The sequence below is a fragment of the Ptychodera flava genome, chromosome 22, assembly GCF_041260155.1.
Source record: "Ptychodera flava strain L36383 chromosome 22, AS_Pfla_20210202, whole genome shotgun sequence".
Lineage (NCBI taxonomy): Eukaryota > Metazoa > Hemichordata > Enteropneusta > Ptychoderidae > Ptychodera > Ptychodera flava.
The window spans coordinates 34,248,329-34,271,397 of record NC_091949.1 but is presented as its reverse complement, the minus strand read 5'-3'; the positions used below and the strand labels follow the sequence as shown (position 1 = coordinate 34,271,397).

General features: G+C 35.5%; 1 protein-coding gene across 2 annotated transcripts; it reads right to left on the bottom strand.

Annotated features, from left to right (window-relative positions):
• Positions 1 to 1,360: 1,360 nt before the first annotated feature.
• On the bottom strand, positions 1,361 to 21,679 carry LOC139123269 (acetylcholine receptor subunit alpha-1-B-like). Of its 2 annotated transcripts, none has more exons than XM_070689398.1 (7): positions 21,247 to 21,679; positions 17,085 to 17,426; positions 13,820 to 13,968; positions 13,329 to 13,373; positions 6,504 to 6,613; positions 4,497 to 5,032; positions 1,361 to 3,345 (listed from the first exon to the last, which is right to left on the bottom strand). In XM_070689398.1, the coding sequence occupies exons 2-7, from the start codon at positions 17,155 to 17,157 to the stop codon at positions 2,813 to 2,815; spliced, it is 1,446 nt and encodes a 481-aa protein (XP_070545499.1). In that variant the 5' UTR covers positions 17,158 to 17,426; positions 21,247 to 21,679; the 3' UTR covers positions 1,361 to 2,812. The 2 variants fall into 2 exon arrangements, with proteins under 2 accessions (XP_070545499.1, XP_070545500.1); XM_070689399.1 differs by having other exon boundaries at positions 21,375 to 21,677.
• Between the last annotated feature and the right edge of the window lie 1,390 nt (positions 21,680 to 23,069).

Genomic DNA, 23,069 nt, shown 5'->3' with positions numbered 1-23,069 from the left:
TGAAATATGACACCAGTAAATATTAAAATTTCATTTTTCATATTTTTTTTTACATATTTGAATTAAATAATAATTGGACAGTAGTAATATTACCAAATTAGTTATAAATATGTTGACACTATTTATTGTAAGATTTGTACGGCAGGATTTGTAAATAAATTTGTTTTTATGATTTTACATGGGTTTATATATCAAAAAATTATTAAAAATTCTATCAAATTTCAAAATGTGATTTTTAAAAAGTACTTCAAATACAGAAAATTGTCACATACAAATCTTATCTGTAACCTTGTCAATAGGCTGTAAAACTTCCATGTCCATATCTCATTTTAAAGTTGGATTAAATTGGTATACAATTATGTAGGAAAACTGTTATTCTGTCAAAAATGTTGAAAACAAGCCATATGTGCACCCCTCTTTTGAAGTCACAGAGCAGTCTTTTTGGTTAATCTCTCTTTTGACACCTCTTTGACACTCAAAGAATCTAAAAATGCATTTACAATAGCAGTCACTCACTCTGAATGCCAGCACCGCCTTGTCAAACTTTCCTGAAAAACAGCAAATAATGACTTTCCCTTTTCAAACATTATTAAAAGCTAGGGGACCTCTACCATAGTTAATACACTAAGGACTCCCCAACTTCTTCTTATTTGGTCAGTTTTTCAGAAGTTTCAACAGGCTATAACTCTGCAATGCCTTTGTGCCCAAATGTCTAGTTTTTTTTATTCCACAGAGAATGTTGACTACTTTTATATTTTAATAGTTTTGTTGAAATTTATAACTGACGCTCTAGCCTTTCCAACCACTTTAACACTCTTGCTTACCCCCCTCTTTTTAATCGCATAGTCAATTTTATGCAATAATTTACCAAGGTCATTGAGGACCACTAATTCAATGATTGCATTTAACCGGGCAATGAAAATGGTATTGGAACAAATTTCACAGTTCATTTGATCCTCAAAACACTTGTACATGGACAATCCGCTGCTTTTGTAGTAAATTTTGACCTACACAAGCGTGTTTTTTGTTTTTTTTTAGTGTTGTGTTTTACTCTAAATTGTTATATGTATTATATGCCAGCTTTTCCTTTTGCTCCTTGAGTAGTTTGTGATGGGAGACTGACTTTATATGTGATATTTGCACCTGGTTTGGTCACCATTCCTATGTAGACCTATTTTACAGTTTACGTTTGATAAATCTTAATAAAAAAATTAAAAGCATGTGTTATCTTGTTTGCTGAGGATCAGAGAGTCAATAAAGCCTTGTATCAAGAGTCAGGGTAAGCGAAGTTCTAAGTCAAGACATATAATATTTGCCATATGCAAAGGTTAAGTTGAACAACAGTTATTAGCTATAGAGGTCAAAGAAAACGACATTTCTTTATTGTACAAGTGATTGGGATAGCCCGTAAATGTCAAGACATACAACACAAGTGAAGGTGTTTGTACATAACTCGCCATCCTAAAAGCCTATGGTGAGCTATATGACTGCTAAATTTTCATAATCCATCACGTTATCTTTGCCACTCATGTGATTGGATATTGTAGTTTAATTACGTGCAAATGTCAACATAAACTCCTGAGGTATTTCAAATTATGAAAATGCATATCAGGTGCATGTTTATTGCTATGCTAATAATCAAAGAAAACACTTGAAAGTCTTCATATTCATAATTTCCTTTTAACATTGTGCTCACTTTAGAAACAAAGTCTATTCTCTGAAAAAGGTTTTCCTACTATAACAGTCATCAAGAGACTACTATCTGGCCATTTAAAATCTAAAATAACAGTACAACAACTTCGTAAATTTAAACAGCAACTGAAACACCTTTTCCAAGACAACTATACATCATATTACTTGTTGTTTACATGTAGCAAAATGGACTGTTATGAACGCACTATATATGTAAGTTACCTACGTTGCCTGATATCGTTCGTTAGAAATGTCTTTTTAATAGGTGCCAACACATTCTTTTTACGCCATGCATATCATTATTTTTATTTTGTCTTACCACTAGAGCAATAAATGTTTTACCATTATTTTACTTGATATATTTACACACCCATACAATAATACTACCCATTTTAAAACCATTCGAAAGAACAAACAAAAACCCAGATGTATTGTTAGGTCCTATTCTGTGTTTAAAATAGACAGCATGTTGTTTATTCACTGGCATAACATATCTGCCGAAAATGCAGGTCTGCCCAGCGAATGTTAAATTTTAAAAGCTAAAAATAGTTTAAATTCGATACTGGTGTATACCAGTGGACTGAATTGTGTGAAATCATAAAAACGTCGGAATATGAATGAAAAGACTGAATATATTATCAGTATGTGAAGCTCCATCTGTCTCTTTATCTATATTCTCATGTGTTCAAAGTCAACAAAGATCCATTCTGGCGAATCAATTAATACTGCTTTAATAATGGCGCATTAGTAAATTATTTGAGCACAAGGGTTTACACATACACTAGAGCCAAATGGTAATGTTCGCTTTGGAGACAGCCCTTAAAATTTTTTCTTAGTGTACATCTTGTACAGGTTCATTTTTATAGTCCGGGAGTAAATAAAGGCTTCACTAGCTTATTTTTGTGAAAATCGGAAGATAATTTTGCTCTCTGATTTAATTCAACAATCGCGGCAATTTTGAATTTCAAGCGTCTCGAAATATTGGGTAATTTGTTTCTGTGGTACCAAATTTTGCACGGTGACCTCTGATTTTAATTTTTCGTATCGAAATGGAATGGTTTAAAGTTTCCTTTCTGAAAATCTCAGCAAAAATGTTATTCTTTCACTTTTGAGCTGCGTACTACCTTGACAGAAATGCGACAGTCGATGTGGCAAGAAGAAGGATTACAATTATCAATATGATACGATCAATCACACTAGTAACCAGCACCCAGTCTTTTAAAGACTCATTTTTCTTTTGTTTGGTTGACTGTATCGAACAAAGGTATTCGATGCACTCCAATATAGCATCTAATTTTTCCTTTGCGGGAGATTTCGGTAATTTGGGTTGTTCATCAACCCTTTCTTCGTTATCGGACCCCGGACCTGAATAATTTTCCTCTCTTCGTATATTATACGATCGCTTGCGCCAACATATCTTTCGATTCGTTCGGTAACTCTGAGAGTCCACACTGCTTTTCACATCGTTGTTACTCTTGCTCCTCTTGTTCTGTCTACCCATGCACAGGCATGGCGACAGGTAGTATTGTGTCAGATTGAACAGCCAATCAGGAACAGGTCTGACGTGTGCGCTGTGGTGATACAGGTGTAGAACTATTATAGTCAGGCAGCATGACAAGCCAACCATTAATGTAAGAAGAGTTAAATATCGACCTGAAATAAAAAAGGCAGAAATGATAAAAATCTTACTCAGTAACTCGTCAAAAAACTCAAAATTTTATGCCACCCTCAGAAATTCCATAAGCAAACATTATTAAGGCATTAAAGCGCCCTCAGAATACTACATTACATGTATTTAGGCTACACATTATGATCTGATGCACTCCAATAAATGCGCTGCACTCATGATATAACACCAGGGCTGAGCCCATAAACTCGCGCAGCGATGCGATATTAATAAAGTGACAATTCACAGTTCGTAGTAGATGGGTTTTCGATACAGATATTTTTCAGTTACTCCTCTTTGTCACAGTTGTTGATAGCCTAGCATCCTACTGCCTACGCTTGCTGAGACCGACTTCTCAGCGCCCTACATCACACTTTGTGCTATGGCGTTGACCCTTCACACAAGACGGCTGCCATCGTGCAGCACGCGCAAGGCTGATGCTATCGAAAGGTGTTATATGTTTTATCCCAAACGGAAAAAACTATATGGATTCTTTTTAATTTATTTTCATATTTTTAGTTGATTGAGAAGTTTTATAACTTTATTGCTTGCAAATCTTGCCTATAGTAAAAATATTGAAGAAAATATATGGATTCTTTTAATTTATTTTCATATTTTTAGTTGATTGAGCAGTTTTATAACTTTATTGCTTGCAAATCTTGCCCATAGTAAAAATATTGAAGAAAATATATGGATTCTTTTTAATTTATTTTCATATTTTTAGTTGATTGAGAAGTTTTATAACTTTATTGCTTGCAAATCTTGCCTATAGTAAAAAGATTGAAGCTGACGTACGATGATGTCATCACGAGAATCATGGAAATACAATGGCGTCGACTATGCGGTCAGAAATATTATTCTTATCGTACTACAGTGACGCATGCGTATAAGTGAGCCTTTCGCGGCCGCCAGACTTCATTGGCCTGCTGCGCGAGCTATTAAGCGACTTCTTTCAAGAAAAATTGATTACACGCTTAGTGTAAAAAGGGTTTCCTAAAGCTAGATCCTTCAGGTTTGCCATGGATGTTGGATTGAATGCAAGCACACAAAAAAAGATTACAATGAAGAAGGATTTGATTCTTTTAAAATTTGTGAATATTTTTGGATTTCAGCTTTCCAGCTGCTTGGAAACACTTACTTATAAGTGGAGTATGGTCTGAAGTTGGGGGAATCGAGTTCACCACAAGTTGTTGAAAGACGATGAGGGACAAGAACGTGGTTATAAAGAGAGATGTACGTTCGCCGGATCCAGGGGGAAGGAAGAACCCCCAAACCGTGATGAAGGCAATAATTACGTTCGGTAAAAGCATGTTGAGCAGGAAGTACATCGGTTTCCTCGTGATATCCACGGTCATAATAAGTCGGACGTAAGATACATCGCAACAATTGAAATGTTTCACTTCCCGTCTCACAGGTGCTCCGTTCAGTATCCACTCGCCGCTTTCCAGATACACTGACAGATCAGCGCTGTCCCCTTTTCCGTGAAGGTCAATCTCCTTTATATCGTATGTCCACGATCCAAATACTATATCGCATTTCTGATTATCAAAGGGGTAATCTAGTGAGATGATATTGCAGTAACACTTGAAGATCATCGGTACGTTCCAGTTTATGCTTCCGTCGTAGTGGATCAAGGCATTGGTTGGCACCGGCTCAGGAAAGTCGTCATTCACGCTAAAAGAAAAAGTACAAATGTTAACCAAGAAGTTCAGGGCGATGATTTAAAAACTGTTTTTGTTGAAAACAGCTTGTCAATAACTGGTGCTGCAAGGGCAAGTCATTGTTGATGACATGGTCCCGTCTGAGCAAGTTTTTTTGAGAGCCTTTAATCCCAGATTAGATTGTCATTGTTCTTGTTTGGCATTTAGCGCATTCATCGTAGCGATGCAAATTGACGTGCAAATGAAAACCAAAGTGCAATATCTTTGAACTACATTTAAATGGAATTGGTCAGAAATGTTTTAATAACAAATGTGTACATCAGAAAATCGTAACAAAACGGCTTCCAGGCATCCACTTTGAATCGTTGCGTCACCCAAATTGATATGTAATTGTATGTCATTGTACATCGTCTTTTTACAAACTTTGAATTAAATCTGTTTTTGCATATTTGTGTAATGGATCTGAACGTTATATCATGATGATAAAATGTCCACCTGTCAACCATATAGGGATATTTTCAGTTTCGAAAGAATTCGTTCATTTGTATCGGTGTAATCGCTTTGGATGTGAAAAAATTCTGCCAAATAGCCACGTAAAGGCCATATTGGATTGTATCATGAAACAAATCAACGACCGTATGCATGAAAGAAGGTTACGTCCTTGTACTAACTTTGAAACAAATCGATCCAGGCATATCTTTGTCACAGCTCTTGGCATAAAAAATAAAACAAAATGACCTATTAACAGCCATATTGGATTGTACTGGAAGCGAACAATATGCATATGTATGACGTATATGTACGGTCATATCTTTGTGCTACGTTTGAAACAAATCAGTCCTGGTATGTCTTAGCTAAGGCTCTAAACATAAACGCAATGTAACCGCCTACTGGCCACATTGAATCGTATGGTGAAACAAATTGAATTCCATGTGTATGATGTAGGGTTACGTCCTTGTCCTTTTGAAAGAAATCTGTCCTTGCATTTCCAAGTAACCCCTATGCGTGGACAGACATTATTAAAACTACAAATACCCCTGGACTTCGTCCCCAGGGTCTAACAGAAATGTACTTTATATGTTTATCGAATAAAATATTTGTAATATCGAAACAACAAATGTACTTTACAAAGTAAACAAAGCCCGAGTCTGTCCTATGATATATTAGAAGGGACACAATAGTAGTTTTAATTGGAAAAATATGGTAAAAATATTGAATCCTTAAAGGGAACGTTCATTTTTTACAACAATAGAAAGCCCGGTGAGAAACGTCAACCAAACGAGCAAATAAAAAAGTAAATAGTAAATAACAAAAACAAATTACATACAAACAAACCGACAGGCAGACGAACTAACAATGGCGTTTTTCTATTATTTCACCTTGTATGTCTATTATGAGGCAATCTCTTTTTTGGCCTATATAAGCGTATCTGTTTAAGCAAGTGAAGGGGCATATGACCCTAAACAAGCGTAGTACTCGCTTACTTGTTGTAAAGTACAATGTCTGGTGTCCATATTAAAGAAGCCGGCCATCGAATCACTTCAATACCGTCATAGTCGGCAGGATTCCATCGCAAAAACTCATCTGTCCACTCCTATCGAACAAAAATAACAGCCGTTCATATATTTTGTAAGAAAACTGCAAGATATTGTATAGTTAGTCTTAGACGAAGACTATGATGTGAATATACACCACGCTGCGATCATGGAGCACAACGGCGGGGAGTGCGTAGTGCGACCCTATTGCAAGATGACAGGATAAAAGAAACTCATGTGCCATAATGTCAGTCGTGCCGCTTGACATATATTGGTCAAAGGTCATTAGAGGATACACAAAAAGATTTAAACATGGTGGATTTATCTTCATCAAAATAATGATTTCCATTAAATATAAAAAGGAATATCACGAATAAAAAGTGGAATCACCTAAAAGTAATTATGCCTTTCAATTATAGATATGATATTTCTAGTTTCCTATATTAAATCTCATATATTATATAATTTGATAATGCTGTTCCTATACATTTTGTATGTAATTTCACTTCTGTTTGCCTATGATCCTAAGTATAATATCATTCTTCGGCAATGCCCTGAAAAGTTTTTTATAGAAACATCGCATCAAACACAATTGTTGAATAAATGATATGTTTTTTGGACTATTGTACATCTTTAATATACCCAATGTTGGCGTCAAAATGTATTTCATGACGAGTATCATGTCTTATGTCCATCAAAGTGTAAGCTGACAGGTTTTCAAAACGTTCACTTAACGCCAGACTTTAATCACCAGGGCTATTTACATGGTGGCATCGTCAGAAGAGATAGTGTAACAAAGTCTATAGACCTTTCCCCGGTTATCCCACAATGCATTGCAGTGGCTATATCAAAAACCGTATATACACTCAATGCAATGAAAACATAATGATTTGTGTTGTACAACCGATTGTTACAGAAGAATGACACAAATTTGAAATGCCAAATAATGTCTTGTGTATATTCTAACCATCAAACGAAAATATAGATCAGGGTGCAATCTGTCATAGAGTTCTATGAGTAGCATACCTTGAGTGTACCCTACGGCTGAAAAGTTCTATGAGTAACGTATGCTTCGTATACCCTAGCGCGCACTGCGTCATGAACCGGTAAGAGAACTAAAGGGCAATGTTCTTTTGAACGTGCCATAAAAACCAATGTGTCAATGATTTGAACTTTTCAAAAGAGTGCTTTGAGTTCGAAGTAGAATTCACGATGCAAAGGGAAAATAAAACGAAGTAGCCCTAGGTTACCTCTCATCGACATGCACATTCCCTTACAAAACAGGGTGAAAATCGGCCGAAAATCTTAAACACAAGGTGGGACATTGCAAACCATTTATTTATTGTACTGAATGCTGTTTCTAAACTTTCATGAAACCTCAAATTACTCAATTAGCTGCCAGATTAAAATTTAACAATTGTTGGAATATGCTGAGGTGAAGTAATAAATTGTTGGTTATTATAATAAAGTTTGATTTATTATAAGAAATATTTAATAAAAACATTATCTACAGGAATAAGTACATTATAAAAATGCTAGTAATCCATTACCATTTTTATTAACCCTCACGTTTCATCTTGAATATTAGATTAACAAAACAAATCACCCGATAATTTCAACAACAACTTTTGCAGGTAAGATCCCTTCACAAAAAGGATATATATAACATAATGTACTAAAATAATATGATCCCTTGATCCAGTTTCGACGATTTCTTTCTGCATTATATAATTCTAATAATCGAATTAATTTAAAATTTATGAATCATTATTGTTGATGCTAGCTAAATATTAAGTAGGGGAGATGAAATCTACTATTTCCATTACGATGGTATTGTTTGACATTTATTAATCCTCACATACAGTTTTCATATTTAAAAAATTAGCAAGATACGTTACCCAGATAGCTACCTAGGGAAATCTCTCACAAATATCATCCGAAACGCCCTTTCATGTTTAGATGGGTTTACGTCATCACTTTATATGACGGCACCATGTTTTTACTGTAAAAGGATGAATTATTTACGGGGATTAAATTTCGCGCAATTCGCGCAAACCAAAACTGCGCGAAATAAAAGCACCGTCATCTTCCTTGGGGGGGGGGGGGACCAAGGAGGCCGGTGCCGATTTCAACCATACAAGCACTTTCATACGCGCTGTTTATTCATAAATGAATAAACGTTATATCAACACAAAAAGCTGTTATCTGAACCGTTTATTTATTCGACATGCATGACGTAAAAAAGAATATACCGCTTGTTTCTCGTTCTCGCGCGCGATTTTCAATATATACCAAATGTATCTACCATTTACATGTGGGAAGAATACAAAATTGTCAAAATATAGACGATGCAAAAAACTTAGTTATTAGACGCTAGTCTAGAGTCTTTGATGTGACACAGAAATGTTATGATATCAATCTGACGTTGGATAAGGGCTGTGGGTATTTCAAAATTCAAGCCAAATACTAACTTCCACATAGATAAGATTCCCCATGCTGGTGATAAACGACGACCAATAGTATTGTTTTTACGGACTCAAAGAAACTAACAAACAAGTTTTTGTGTAAGAACTAAAGCGAGAAGCTATTCAATATCGTTGGTCTTATCTTGCTCGTTTTTGTGTTAGTGTATCTCAACCTTTTCCCCTCGTTACAGTTTTGTCTCTTCATCACAATGCGTATACACACATTCTACCGTAGTTGTATCCTCAGACGCAGGGATATTAAACAGCATTTTTGATCGCTGAATTCTTTGCCAGGGGAGTACGCACTGTTAAGTAACCGGTTGTGCGATCGAATCCAACCAAGCAAGTACATATTTAAGTTTCATCATTAGAGAACGGAAAAATAATATCCAAAAACACAATTTATTATGGGGATATTCTGTGAATAATAAAAAAACGTACACACGACGCGATCGAAAGTCACTTCGTTTAGCTCCGTTTCGAAGATCATGCTCAAATTCGCACAAACTGTACGCTAAACACCATTGAAACTGTTTGTATGCGTAATACTGTTTACCATCGTTCAGAAATTTGAGGATGTTTTGCTGTTTAAAAAGGTAGCGTTTTGAAGTTCTAATCTCATTCTAAAGGAGCTATTAAATGTGCTGGTGCAAAGTTGAAATCATTGATGTTTGAGTCTTGTGGCTTAACGCTAAAAGTTTTCGATTGCAATGAACATGTTCAAATTATCCAGGGCCCTTTTCAAGATCGTTACTTATTCAGAAACTGTCGTACACATCGTTTTAAAGGTGACTGACCTGCTCGATTAAGTTTTTATATTTTTTCTCGCCATGACCATTTTTTAAAGAGCATTGTTTGCTCTCCCTCTATGCCTTCCACTGATTAATCGAAAAATGATGTCAATTGCAACACAAAACTATTTCCCTTGAGAAATATTTATAAATTTTATGAAAACGGTTGTGAAAAGAGTGCATTGTAGGGTGACAATGCTCACAGTTTCGTCTCTATTGACGCGATCTTCCAAAAGAGCAGATAAAAAATACAACTCTTAAGAGCATGAGCATATTAATTCTTTAAATTATGAAACTCCTATTACAATTGCTCTGTATCAGTTGTCACGTTTATATCTTTCTCTTGAGTTTGGGTGAAGCAATATTCTAGAAATTCGCAAAGTACATCGTTCTTGTGTTTGTGCCAACTTTTGCAACAGGCGTCATTTTTCAGCGAGAATTCCTTTTCTCTCTTTAGCTTAGAAACTCATTATGTATTCATAAGACCACTATTCATTGTAAGACGATAAAGGGCGTTATGTAGTCCCAGTGGCTATTTCATGGCTATGTCAATTTTGAAGTAGGCGATAGAATCTTTTACCAGTATATGTAATATACGTGTATTTGTGTATATACTTAATGTCCTCTCAACTTGGCGGTAAAATAGTTTCGTAACATGCCTCATGCTGGCACGTGACGCTTCACTTTTGGGTCTTTTCAAATGTTGGTAGAAATCAAAATTTTCAAGGCGTCGATGTCCGGCATATTCATGTATAGCCATGATACCGTGTAGCAAGGCATTGGGGGCTCTCACTGATCCTTTCATCGATAGATACTCTGATTTGTCAGTGGCTTGGCCTTTGAGCCAAGCCATTTTTCATTACTCAATAAATTCGTTCTAGCTCAACATATCACCGGTCAGCTCAAGCGTCACCCTCAAGTCTCAGTGCCCTTTTAACCACACACCGTGCAACTGCAATATCAGTAACACGTCGCTAATTTCCGCTGCGTATAGCTTCCGGAAATAACAATACATGTATCTTCCTGGTACTGCAGAGCACTTTAGCATTCATGACCAGGTAATAGGTGTTTACAATAGGTCTTATGAATTGTCGATCTTTTTTATCTCTCAAAATGAACTCTTGGACCCTAACAAATAAAATACTTAGTGGTAGTGCGAAGGTCAATATCAAGACGATGTTGCATTTACAGAAGGAGTTAAGTCACTAATAACGAAAGGAAAAGAAATAATTAAAAAACCTATATGAAATATCGTATCCTTGAAGAATATGCAAATGAATGCATTGAATGAACATATTCCCAACATGCCCTATTGAGAGGTAAGATGTCATGATACCTATAGTTCAACATACATAAAGTCTATCGCGATTGCAAGTTAGGGAACTATTTGCTAAGGCTTACAAATCCCTTGGTGCCATCACTATCGTTCTTGGAAATTAGAACAATTTACAGACAACCATCTATTGATCGTAGCATACACCTGTTGGTTGTTTTCTCAAGGTCAAAATTTTACGACCTATCAAAGGATTATTAAATAATAATTCTCATAACGGTGTGTGGTGTGTGATGGCAGAGAAAATAAATGAAATTGGGCTATATATTATGAAGACATGGTGAACCTTATCTCATAAAAGTCCTACTATCAGTAATGGATGTTAAATTAGTTTCAAAAGAGCTATTAGGAAAGGTAACTTAAAGTCATTACTTTTATAATGATCATCTTTAACAAATGAAATTGAATTTAATGGAATTTCAGAATAAGGTTATCCTACACTTTAGATTGTTGGTTCATCACACATGTGATAACATTTTTTTCAGAGTCAATACTGGTGTGGTTCACCCAGTGTACTAATAATTCTTGACCGCGGAGTGACGTCAGAAGGTGAAACGCACGTGAGCGAGGTGTATAAGAGGTCAGACGATACAGAAGAGTAAATGATAAAGAAATTGTGTGAAAAAAGCAGAACTAAAAGTTATATCATTTACGTATGTTGAAACTTCGAATATTTGTTTGGTGGTTGAAAAATCCGAACTTCAATTATCTGTTTTCACCTTGCTGTGACGCAAAAAATGACGTAAGAACCCGGAAGTACCGAGATGACCCGCGGCCGAGAATACGAAATGTTTTCTGGTCAGGTTTTTTTGCTGCCATAAGTCTAGTATATTCTAAATTTCTTCTCAGATTCCAAGCGATTTGACGTTTAAATATGTATGCTTGATATCTAAATTCATCTTTATGATGACGCTGAAAGTTGATTGCTAAAATTATTAACACTGACCGTGGAGACAGTAATCGGAATACAATCTTTGCCTCACATCACCAGGATGCTTGTGGATCAATGTTTCTCAATGTCAGTAGCTGGAGCAAGGTGCACAAAAACCCCTGTTAAATGCATGCATCAGAATAGAGACCAGATCTGCACACGTGATCAGATGATGTTTCTGAATTGTTCTATTTTCTTCTGATATGTCGTATAGAGCAGGATAAATAGATACCCCCTCCCGAAATGAAAGAGATATCACATGAACACAAAATATTTCGTATCAGTAAATAAATATATATCTTACAAGGCTAAAATGAGTGATTTTAAACAATGTACCATCAAATTCAGGACAGCAATCATACAAATAGTTTCCGTTTTCTTGAATTTCACGGCGCAAAGTTGTGTTTGTTAGTAAGCGGCCAGTAACTGTCACTTTTGATGATTTTTTTCACAATGTTTTGCTTTGTACGTAAAGTGCAAGTATTTGTTCTATACCCACTATTTAGATCTTGAACACAGCGTCTATACGTGTAAAAGCCAATTCAATTGTTTTCAGTTGAATTCTACTCCGGACAAGAATTCACTTGTGAATAATAGTAATGTAGTGGACACATGTACAGGGCGGGTTGACAATCCGAATTCTGTGTATATGAGGAGTATACAATTTACTGTAGTTAACTTACAAAACTAAATTAGTGAAAATCATCTCAAGTGACAGTCACTGACCCTTTAAGCCGTATTAAACACAAACACTAACGAAATATTTTGTTTTCTTAATATATTAGTCGACGAATAGACAGACAGAAACACAATTTTGACTTCATTGTGAGCAATTTGTAGCTAAAAAGGAAATAGTACAATTAAGTTTTACAATGTACGCTTTACTTTCACAATGTTAGTCTCATTAACCCGTTGAGCGCCAAAGTCAATTTTTGGCATTTTTAAAAATATTCCCCAGTCAATTGTTTTCAGATTTATTCCAAAATTGTGATATAAAACTGTAGACGATGAAATGTGATGCCCATTTTGTTGAAACTTATCAAACAAATTACATAAACATTCATAAAATCGGTAAAATGTTGAACTTAAATTTTGGTGGGAAAAATGAAAGCACTCAAGGAGTTACATTTAACTATATACAGATTGCGATAGTGAGTGTTGAGAAGTCCCAGCTACAAAATTTGCAATTCTCCGCCCTGTACAGTGTGTTCTTGGTGACAATGAATATAAGTACTCGTTCTCATCATCACGTACCTGTCGTAACCACACCGACAGTGATATCCGCAAGTTTTTTTCATCCTGTGAATTAACGAGATCACAGTAAGATCTTAATATTCACGAACGTTTATTTTAACATAGTTCATAATGAATTAAAACGTTTTCGAAAACATTTCGACAAATGTAATCACTTGTAACGATTCAGTATATTGAAAAATCATTGCTTAGTCACCATTCAAGGCGTCATATTTCCTGTCTATAGGCAAATTTGCTTACTGTACACACAGGAGTTTGATTCATAAAGGAATGATTAAGTGTTTGATGAACGAGAATGTGCAGAAATTTTATTTTACATTTAATAAGTACAGCATACCATGAATATCAACACGTAGAAAGATTCAACAGAAAACAAACACAATCATTGCACCGGGATTACAAAGAACTCAAAAGAACCCATTTTCACTATAGTCGAAATAAATGTAGTTCTGTTGCACCATTGTCATTGATCACGTGACTGCTAAGCTTACCACGTCAATAACTTGCATTAGAGCCAGCCCATAGACAAGCGTTGTGACGGTTGAGGCGTTGAAAACTGGGCGAAGGATTCTGTTGTAGTATTGCATCAAATCTCCCATCAGTCTTTGTTGAGCGCTGATATTTGCCTGCGTAGACGTTGCTAGAGTAAACAATTTAAAACTTTAGCCAAATTTTCTGAAGAATATATATATATATATATATATATATATATATATATATATATATATATATATATATGAAAGTATGTATGTATGTATGTATGTATGTATGTATGTATGTATGTATGTATGTATGTATGTATGTATGTATGTATGTATATATATATATATATATATATATATATATATATAATATATATATATATATGAATGCATGTATGTATGTATGTATGTATGTATGTATGTATGTATGTATGTATGTATGTATGTATGTATGTATGTATGTATGTATGTATGTTGTGACTTTATAGAACAAGTATCATTTACTACCTTGCACATGTCTGTCAAATGATACCATAATGCTAATCAATTATTTCTCGCCAATGTCTGTGATAATATAACACAATGTTATCGCGACATATTGCCCATGTTGGTGACACAATCAAATGTTATCATCGTGTAACTTCACCTGTACCAGCAGTCTCTCCGAAGCTGGTGACTCTGTGATGTTTGTTTACAATTAAATTTTTAGACTGGTTAGGTCTTTCCGAGGTAATATCAAGCAATTATGTAAACAACCCAGGAGGTCGTAGCAGGATTTGACCTTTGTATTTCACAGCCGGTAGTCCAGCCGGCTATTGTAATGACAATTAAAATGTTCGAATAACCTGCTGGTTTGGCAATAGACAAACGATATTACGCAAGAGTGAATTCTTGTTTTGCGTCTACTTACAATTCCGAAAGATGGGAGAATAAGTGGTTTAAAAACAAACTCAAAAAAGTAACATCAAATAAATATCATTTGACATTTTTGTCATACAGTCTGCTTGTTCCGTTAGCACTCAGTTATATGCTTCTAGAAGATACATTTCAACACACAGTTCAATGGTTGAAATATACCTGCTGTAACGAAGTATTTTGTTTCCGTGAAATTCTCACGTCGTTGGTTTGCGACAGAATCAGCAATGGATATTTAGCAAGAAAGGTTTGCGTTTTCCCTGAAAAACTCTAAGAAATCTACACAAGCGACCGCATCTTCAGGCCTTATTCCAGCCGGGCGATAGGAATAAAACGGCCCCTATTTATTTTCAAAATAAAATAAAGTAGTAGCACCCCTCCTCCGTGGATGGTAGTCTATAAAAGTTATTCGTAGATGGGATAATGCGCGAGATGAAATTTAATTTATTGTTGACATAGTTACTGGTTGTTAGCCAGCTAAATGGTTCATATTCCTGTGCTGTCGGAAAACATGAAATGTATGGTGAAGCCAGAGTTGCAGATATTGGATTATTTGATTAAATCGGTTCAGCCTTTTATAACAGTTAAGTTCCTAATGCAAGTTGTAAGTCGAGGTCATATTTTTAATTTACTTTTCTGGGCAGGATAATTCGTGGGATATTCAACTAATTAACAAAACCGGACATAAATTTTGGTGAACAATAACGAAAATAAACCACAGGATTGATATTTTATGTCGTCTGTTGAACTGAATGCATATATTTTAGTCATGTGATCGACATTCGTTAAGGCTCCATTAGTCATACCCTTACCCTCTATTAGTTACACCCTTTGAGTTTTCCGCGGCATTTTTGTTTTGTATGTAAAACGCATTTCTATTTTTATTCCATAATCAACTGAAATGTCCGCTGTTCAATCATAGACACTTAAAACAGCCATTTGGATTTAGTGTCAAATGCTGTTGTTTACAATCTAATTTTAAACCTAAGCCGGCAATAAAATTAGTTTGTCAAAAACAATATTGCATATTATTAACGGTGTTTTCAGTTTAGCAAGACTAATTATTTGCATTTCAGGAAACATCGGGAAGTGAATAACAGCAGTTACTTGTATTTATTTTAGATATAAATATGAGAATATTATCAACAGTGATATCTCCTGTGCTTCCAAATTTGCAAACACTACTTCAACGAATGAACAAACATTCATCTTTTTCAAAGATAGAAGTTAAAAAATTAATCCCTATAATTGAATTAGTACTGTGTTTAGACTTCAAACAGTCTTCATCTCTGCAATACACCAGACGAGTGCATGTGTTCGGCCGGTCGTTAACCAGTAAGGTTTGCATAATCAGCGCCCATTATGCATGTTATTGAGACTGCTACCCGCGTTTTTAAGCATTCCCATGAATAGTCATCATTCAGTGGGAATAAAACCATAGTGAATAATATTTTGCGATGACAAACTTTTATTTTTAAATTTGAAAGCTTCTCTGAGGGGAGTTAAACTGGGAGGTGTCGGATCATACCGAGCGTCCAGAAAATGAATCTATTTGAGCTATGTCTATAATTCAACTCATTAATCTCCAGGATCACATACGAGTATTTTTTGCGGTATGTCTTATATACAGCAAATAAAAGTCTCGGTATTTAATATCAAAGAGAGATAAAAGCTGCATTTTGTTCCTATTACAATAATCAACGATTCAAATACATTATTCTATTGTACATTTTCCTGTCTGCCTGGTAGATATGAACATGTTGAAATGAGTATTACGTAACCACTTTATTTATTATAATCAGTAGCTGAAACTTTATATGATTTTTCACTTTTTTGGTATGTCAATTACAAGTTCTCGTTCTATGTTCCACAAAACATGTTGAAATACTCGTAATTAGGTTGTACAACACAGGGTCCTTACACGCAAAATGCATTGGTGTTGTTTTAATTTGCATTCCAGTCTTATCTGGACCAGAATTTACATGTTAACGAGAGCAATGCAGTTAACACATATACAGGCTGAATAATGTGTATCCAAGCATACTTCGAGGAGTCGAACCAGGAAACATGGTTGATATAAAAAACAAATGGTGACACAATCAAAAGTACAGCTACTGGCCCTTAAAAGCCGTCGACGAAAATTATGCTGACAAATGACAATAGTGGTGATGACATCATAATTATCATCATCATCGTGTGTATGGTGTTGATAAATTTGAATATTGCACGAACGTTTAAGTTACAAATTAACATGATGATATTAGGCTAAATAATTATTGTAGTTATTGTATTGAAGTGACATTGCTGACCTTTATTGGTAGGTCATTCAAATAACAATGAATGTATCAGTATATCCCACCTGTGCCTCCAATCATTAGCAGCAGGAATGCCCACATTGTGTACGTATGGAGCATCTGATTGACGGTCGCCATGTCATAGATTGTCCTCTTTTTCGTGAATAAAAATACTTCTTAATATCAGATTTCTACAAGTTCATCGTCATCAAATCCCCAGCAAGAGTCTGGTTCAAGCTCTACATTATTCCTGGCAACTCATCCACAGTACCAACGCAACATGCAAATCTTCATGAAGTAAAATCGATGCCCAAACTGGAGTCTAGTTGCACCTTTATTAGGTTTTCAGTTGTGCCGTTATGCCTCTGCAGTTGCTTCCACACATATCGCATTGATACTCCCGAGATCTGATGAGAAATGAAAATGCACCAACCACTTATATGAGTGCTAGAATTTGCATGAACGAGTTAGTGAGAAACACGCTTGACTCTCCTCTGCAATAGCGAACTTTTTTGTTTCCTCTTGATAACAAAACCCATTGGTAAAAAAATTTCTTGATCAAACAGTTCCAGACGTGTGCAGTATAAAATGGTGTTTTGTAGATTATGAAAGAGCTTGTGCGCCGTATGTGAAATTGACAACTTAAGTAAAACCTAAAAAATTCAGAAATCTCAATTGATGGTGAGAAATTTCACTTGTAACGATGGTTCGATTAAAATTGTTTAAACGTATGGCGCTGTTGCACTGTATTTACGTGATGTGGCAAGTATTGTTTATCACACAGACTGGTTCATCGCACAGCTTACAGGTCAAGAGCATACGTAATTATATATCCAATAGCGGTGTAAATATCAGATAGCGACATCAATATATCTATTTCAATAATCAATAAATTGTGAGTTCCGTGGGTAACAACAATGGAAAGGCTCAGACATTCAAATCAGAGAAAAATAAATCAAAAAACAATTTAAACTTTTCTTATTCCGATTTATATACAGTCAAAACACAACCCTACATTTGTATTTTCAATTCATACGCACATTCAGCAATACGTATTCACAAAACAAACTTATCCATACATACATACATACACACATACATACATACATACATACATACATACATACATACATACATACATACATACATACATACACGTACTATTTCCTCATTTAAAAGGGTTAAACCTTTAACCATAATTAATTGTAGGGTCACACTATCAGGCCTACTCGCAGAAAGTAGTGTAGATACTGCTGTGATTTTGCGCTGGTAGTTTGAAGGACAACATGACAATAATATCAAATGACGAATTGTATTCTCAGGTGCCATGGACATGTAAAAAATGCTGGCAAACGCCATCACGTTGCCGAACACATATCTCACTTTGGCACACTGCGTTACGATAGTCGATTGAAGATTTCTACCGTTTTGCTAACCGCTGAATCATTATCCTACGCTATGAATAAAAAGCACTCTAATTTCTAAAGATGCGTCTCACTTATTCGCATTCAATAGCATCAAATTTCAGCGAATAATTAAAGGAAAGTCAATAACGTCACCACATAAAGGAAACTCACATCATGCAGTTATATTAAAAGCATTAAAGTCGTGATTTGACTTGTATGAACAAAAGCTGAGGCAAATAACCGGAATTTTCCTTTGAGCCACCGGCTATATATATACGGTGCCTTTTATGGCTACCTGTCTAAACGATGGCGGCAAAACACACTGCGAAAAGGGTTAGAGTCAGGCCGCCCTTGCTGCGTCTACCCTTGTACGTTGAAAACTTACCTAACACCTAAAAATTGCCTTTCTTAGTTTTTTTGCGGATTTCACACGTCGATGATTCGATTACTGAAGATATCGTCAAGATCACAATATGTAACAGCATTCGAAGGCAAAGAATTCTGCTGGTATTTCACTGATAGCAGAGCCTACATGACACTCTACACATACGTAGAGATGAATACATAACAGTGCATAATGAAAGGCATGCCCAGCATACATACAAAGAAGTACATACACATCAAAAAAGATTTCTGTAAAAAAGAAGAAAATCATCATAAAGAAATTTTGTTTTCGTCTCTAAAAAGTTTCAAAAAGTACTTGTGATATGTATAATTCTTTCTCAAATTTCACCTTGACTCATCTGCTAAGTGCTCCGGGCAACAACATCACTGTAATCATTATCATTCCGAGAGTCTCAATTGAATTACAGATGGTAGCAAATTTGATTTTCAAACAATCTTTGGTAAGAGTAGTGACAAATCTATCATCCACAATTATCCGTAACTTTCTAATTGTGGCTATAGCAACGCCAAAAAGCTTGACTTTTCCTTCAAAGAGAAGATTCCAGTGTTTCAGTTGAAGATACTTTAAATAACTTGAACTGTCTGATTTAACGGCTTGGGGCGTTCATTTGTGTGTTTTTAAGGTGAAAAGTACCATTTATCTTACATATTTTATGAAGATTTTGTATTCGTGTTTTCCTGTTACGGAATACATATGACGTCATCACAAATGATCAGATCGGAGACAGAATCAACCTTAGGAGTTGGTTACCCAGTGCCGAAGGCTACCAGTATATTTTCTTATCATTGCCAAAATCAGAATACATCAGAATAATTCATCAAGTAAGGTATTTGCTGGTGACGTCATGCAGCATCGCCTTAACCCTACCTAAAAAGGGAAATTTAATCATCAAACTATATTCTTAATTTCGTTTTACCTTCGAATAAAGACGAAGCACGTACGCGAAGAGCTTATCGGTTGTTTCTAAAGCGATTAAAAATAAACGAAATTCAAGACCATTGACAGCTTATTGAAGTGATGATCGAGGCATAATTTACAATTTTATCATTTGACCTCGATATCATTTAAGCTGCCATGAAATGTCAAATTGATGGCCAACGTTGAATAAACACTTATCTGCGGCTGATTGGAAAGGAACACATTAAAAAGGATGACTGTATTCCCCCAATGGGAATAGGTTTGTGGAACAAGAACCAGACACAAAAAGATAATTTCATTTACATGTCAATTATTTAAGATATAATCAATTTTATGTTTCTAGAAAGCTGAGATGTCGGAAAACGAAGTTGCGACGTGTCATTGTAATCATTTTAACAAGGGTCACGCTACAGGAATTGAAAAGCGTCCGATCAGCCCACAAGCATGATATTTCCTGCTGCTACGTCTTTAATAACGATAAAGGGATTAATATTCAAATTTTGCACCACAATACACATTCTGTAAATTAAAGTGTCTCTATAATTACTAGTATCACTTTTCGTGCTGAAGCTGCGCATAACTCTGGCTTATCTTTGTTGGAAAAACAATCTAAGATTTGGAGATTTGTAAAGAAAAACCATGAGAGTTCTACGCAGTAAACTTTTCAGTAACAAGTCTTTCAGTATTCCTTTTAAAATAGATAGAAACTATTTTAAAACAGGTATCTGTCTGCTCACAAGAACCTTAAATCACCTCACTGCGAATTAATTGATCGGAGATATAAAATAACCAGGTCGAATCCTATCGTAACTATCTGCAGTTTTCTTTTTGTCTGCATCAACAAGGACAGCGCAGTCAGTCGCAGTCAGAAAAATGTAACAACTTAGCCGGCTATTGAACCACTCTTTTTTGGGAGTGGAGATTTAGCCGAGCGGTTTTGTCTGCTGCCACTTCGCTAGGCGACTGATGCCGTATATTGTAGGTTCGAACCCGATTGAAAACTAGCCGTATTGTATAGCTTTTGTTATAACACAATTGATGTATTATTTTTAGAGGAGAGCTTTCGACGGTCAAAGAATGAAATGATGCATAAAATTGATACATATCTGAAAGGTACTTCGATTAAATTGACTAGAGGTTAACGTTAGTGATCCATTTTACTGTCGCCAACAAGTTTAAATGTTACCTCTATATAATGCAGCAGACATGAAACATTAACAACGTAACGAGCGGTTAACTTAATAGCTCTCTTTTTGCTCCGCATATAATTATCAAGTCAAGCATGAGAGTGTACTGTTCTTGGGGTTCAAACTGACAATAAAAACGATTGCAGTCGCAGACTGTTCTAAGTCCACACATAAATCTCAACTAAATAGATCCTTGTTAGATCCTATCCCCCTTTCCCCTGTTATCGCCATCATCACGCTTCCAAAATCGCTGAATGGCCCTGTAGAATAATCGTCTGTTAATCCCAGCTATGCGCTGCATTAAGCTTACCTCGTAATGGCGGCATCGCAACAGGTTGACGCTATGAACAGTGTCAATTTGTACACAGAGTTGCGTTGCTAATGATGTCTAGCAATTAGACACGAGTGAATGCACCATTGAAAGGACGTAATATTTACCAGTTTGTCACTCCTGGTAAGTTTCCTCTCGTCCGCTCGTGACTACTTATATCGTTAGCCTATTCTCATTACGATGATGACAGTCTACTGGAAGTTCGACCACCTTTCGGGGTTAGAGCTAGGACACACAGACACGTTATACACGTAACCATGGGCATTGGTTACAAAAATCAATACCAGAATACTTTCCAGGCTCCTTATTTCAAAGATTCATTCGGAGAGAGTACACAAACAAGGCTTTCAGTTTCATGAACACTGAAAGCGAAGGACGTTCAGGCAGCTGTGTTTGTTTCTCACGGAGATATGACATCGGCAGAGTCATAGTTCATAACGCGCATGATCACAAGAATTGAATATCTTTCGATTCGTGAAGCCTAATGTGAAAATTCAAGATTTGTCCACATTGATATCTAATAGCAGTAATGGAAATGTAATTCGTATGACAATTGCCTTGTAAGATATATTTGAATTTGGCCTTTCAATGTAAGGAAATGTCACTCATTTAAAATTAAGCATTTGGAATTAATCCGTAGGAATGGTCGATTACTTTGCTCTAATAAAGGTTGGATCAGTCAACACCTTCCTAAAGGACACACAGTTTACTTGTAAAGTAACTGGATTTTTGATTTGTACAATGTGCCTATAGTATACCTCACCATCACATCTTCGGGCGATTTCATCATAGAAAGAATTCATGAAATCTCATGTTTTTATGACCTTGTACTCCCCAACAGAGTACATACATTTGTATTCGTCCGACTGTAACTGGTATTTTCGATGATATCATCGTTTTATTGGAATGAAAATTATTTTTATGTTGTATATCTGTAAGTTTATTGATTTACACGCCTTTTAGAATATGATGTTTATTGTAAAACGTATGGAGATTATTTTTATGTGTTACGATATTGAAGAAATAAATATTATTGCATGGAGTTATTATTAAGATCACGCGAAAAATTATTTATTTAACGCAATAAAGGATAATGTGACTCGTTACGGTATCTAATGCAGAGAGTGAACAAAACCGTCGCAACGTAAATTTTCGTCTTTTGTCAACTCTTGAAAATGATAAAGGAGACAAAACTGCATGGCGCTTTATGATTATGCCAACTTGTGAGCACTAGATGCATTTATTTGCCAAGTATAAGTACAACGATACTCACAGTGTGTGAACCTGTTCGGCTTCGTATCAAGAACGGAGCACAACTGTAGGGAGCAATCTGACGTCGGCACGTAGTCCTTTGCTAAAAAAGCGACGGCCCTCGGCCCCACGGGGCCAAAGATGTCTCCTTCAAATTCTTCAAGGCAAAAGTAATATTGATTGTGTGACTTTATCAACGATCTCTAATCATTGGATGCACTTTTTAATGAGAACGTTCCGGCTCTAGTCATGGAATGTTGAATATTTAGATCACTATATTATGAGACAATAACATCGAAATAAATTTTCGAGGGCATCGTGTGCAAAACTAATTGTGAATTTTTGGATCTACATTTGCATTTTCACAGACATAAATCTTGATGAAAACCTGCATTTTACGTAAGAAGAGTCATATCATATGAATAAATTAATTTTATATTATGTGCATCAGTTCCATCAGACATAAATCTTGATGAAAACCTGCATTTTACGAAAGAAGAGTCATATCATATGAATAAATTAATTTTATATTATGTTCATCATTTCCATTT

Coding starts and splice junctions, on each gene's coding strand:
- LOC139123269 (XM_070689398.1), bottom strand. CDS start 17,157: ATGGCGACCGTCAATCAGATGCTCCATACGTACACAATGTGGGCATTC. Junction 13,969..17,084: donor GCTAATGATTGGAGGCACAG/GTGGGATATACT, acceptor TGTTTACTCTAG/CAACGTCTACGCAGGCAAAT. Junction 6,614..13,328: donor TGTCGGTGTGGTTACGACAG/GTACGTGATGAT, acceptor TTTGTTCGATAG/GAGTGGACAGATGAGTTTTT.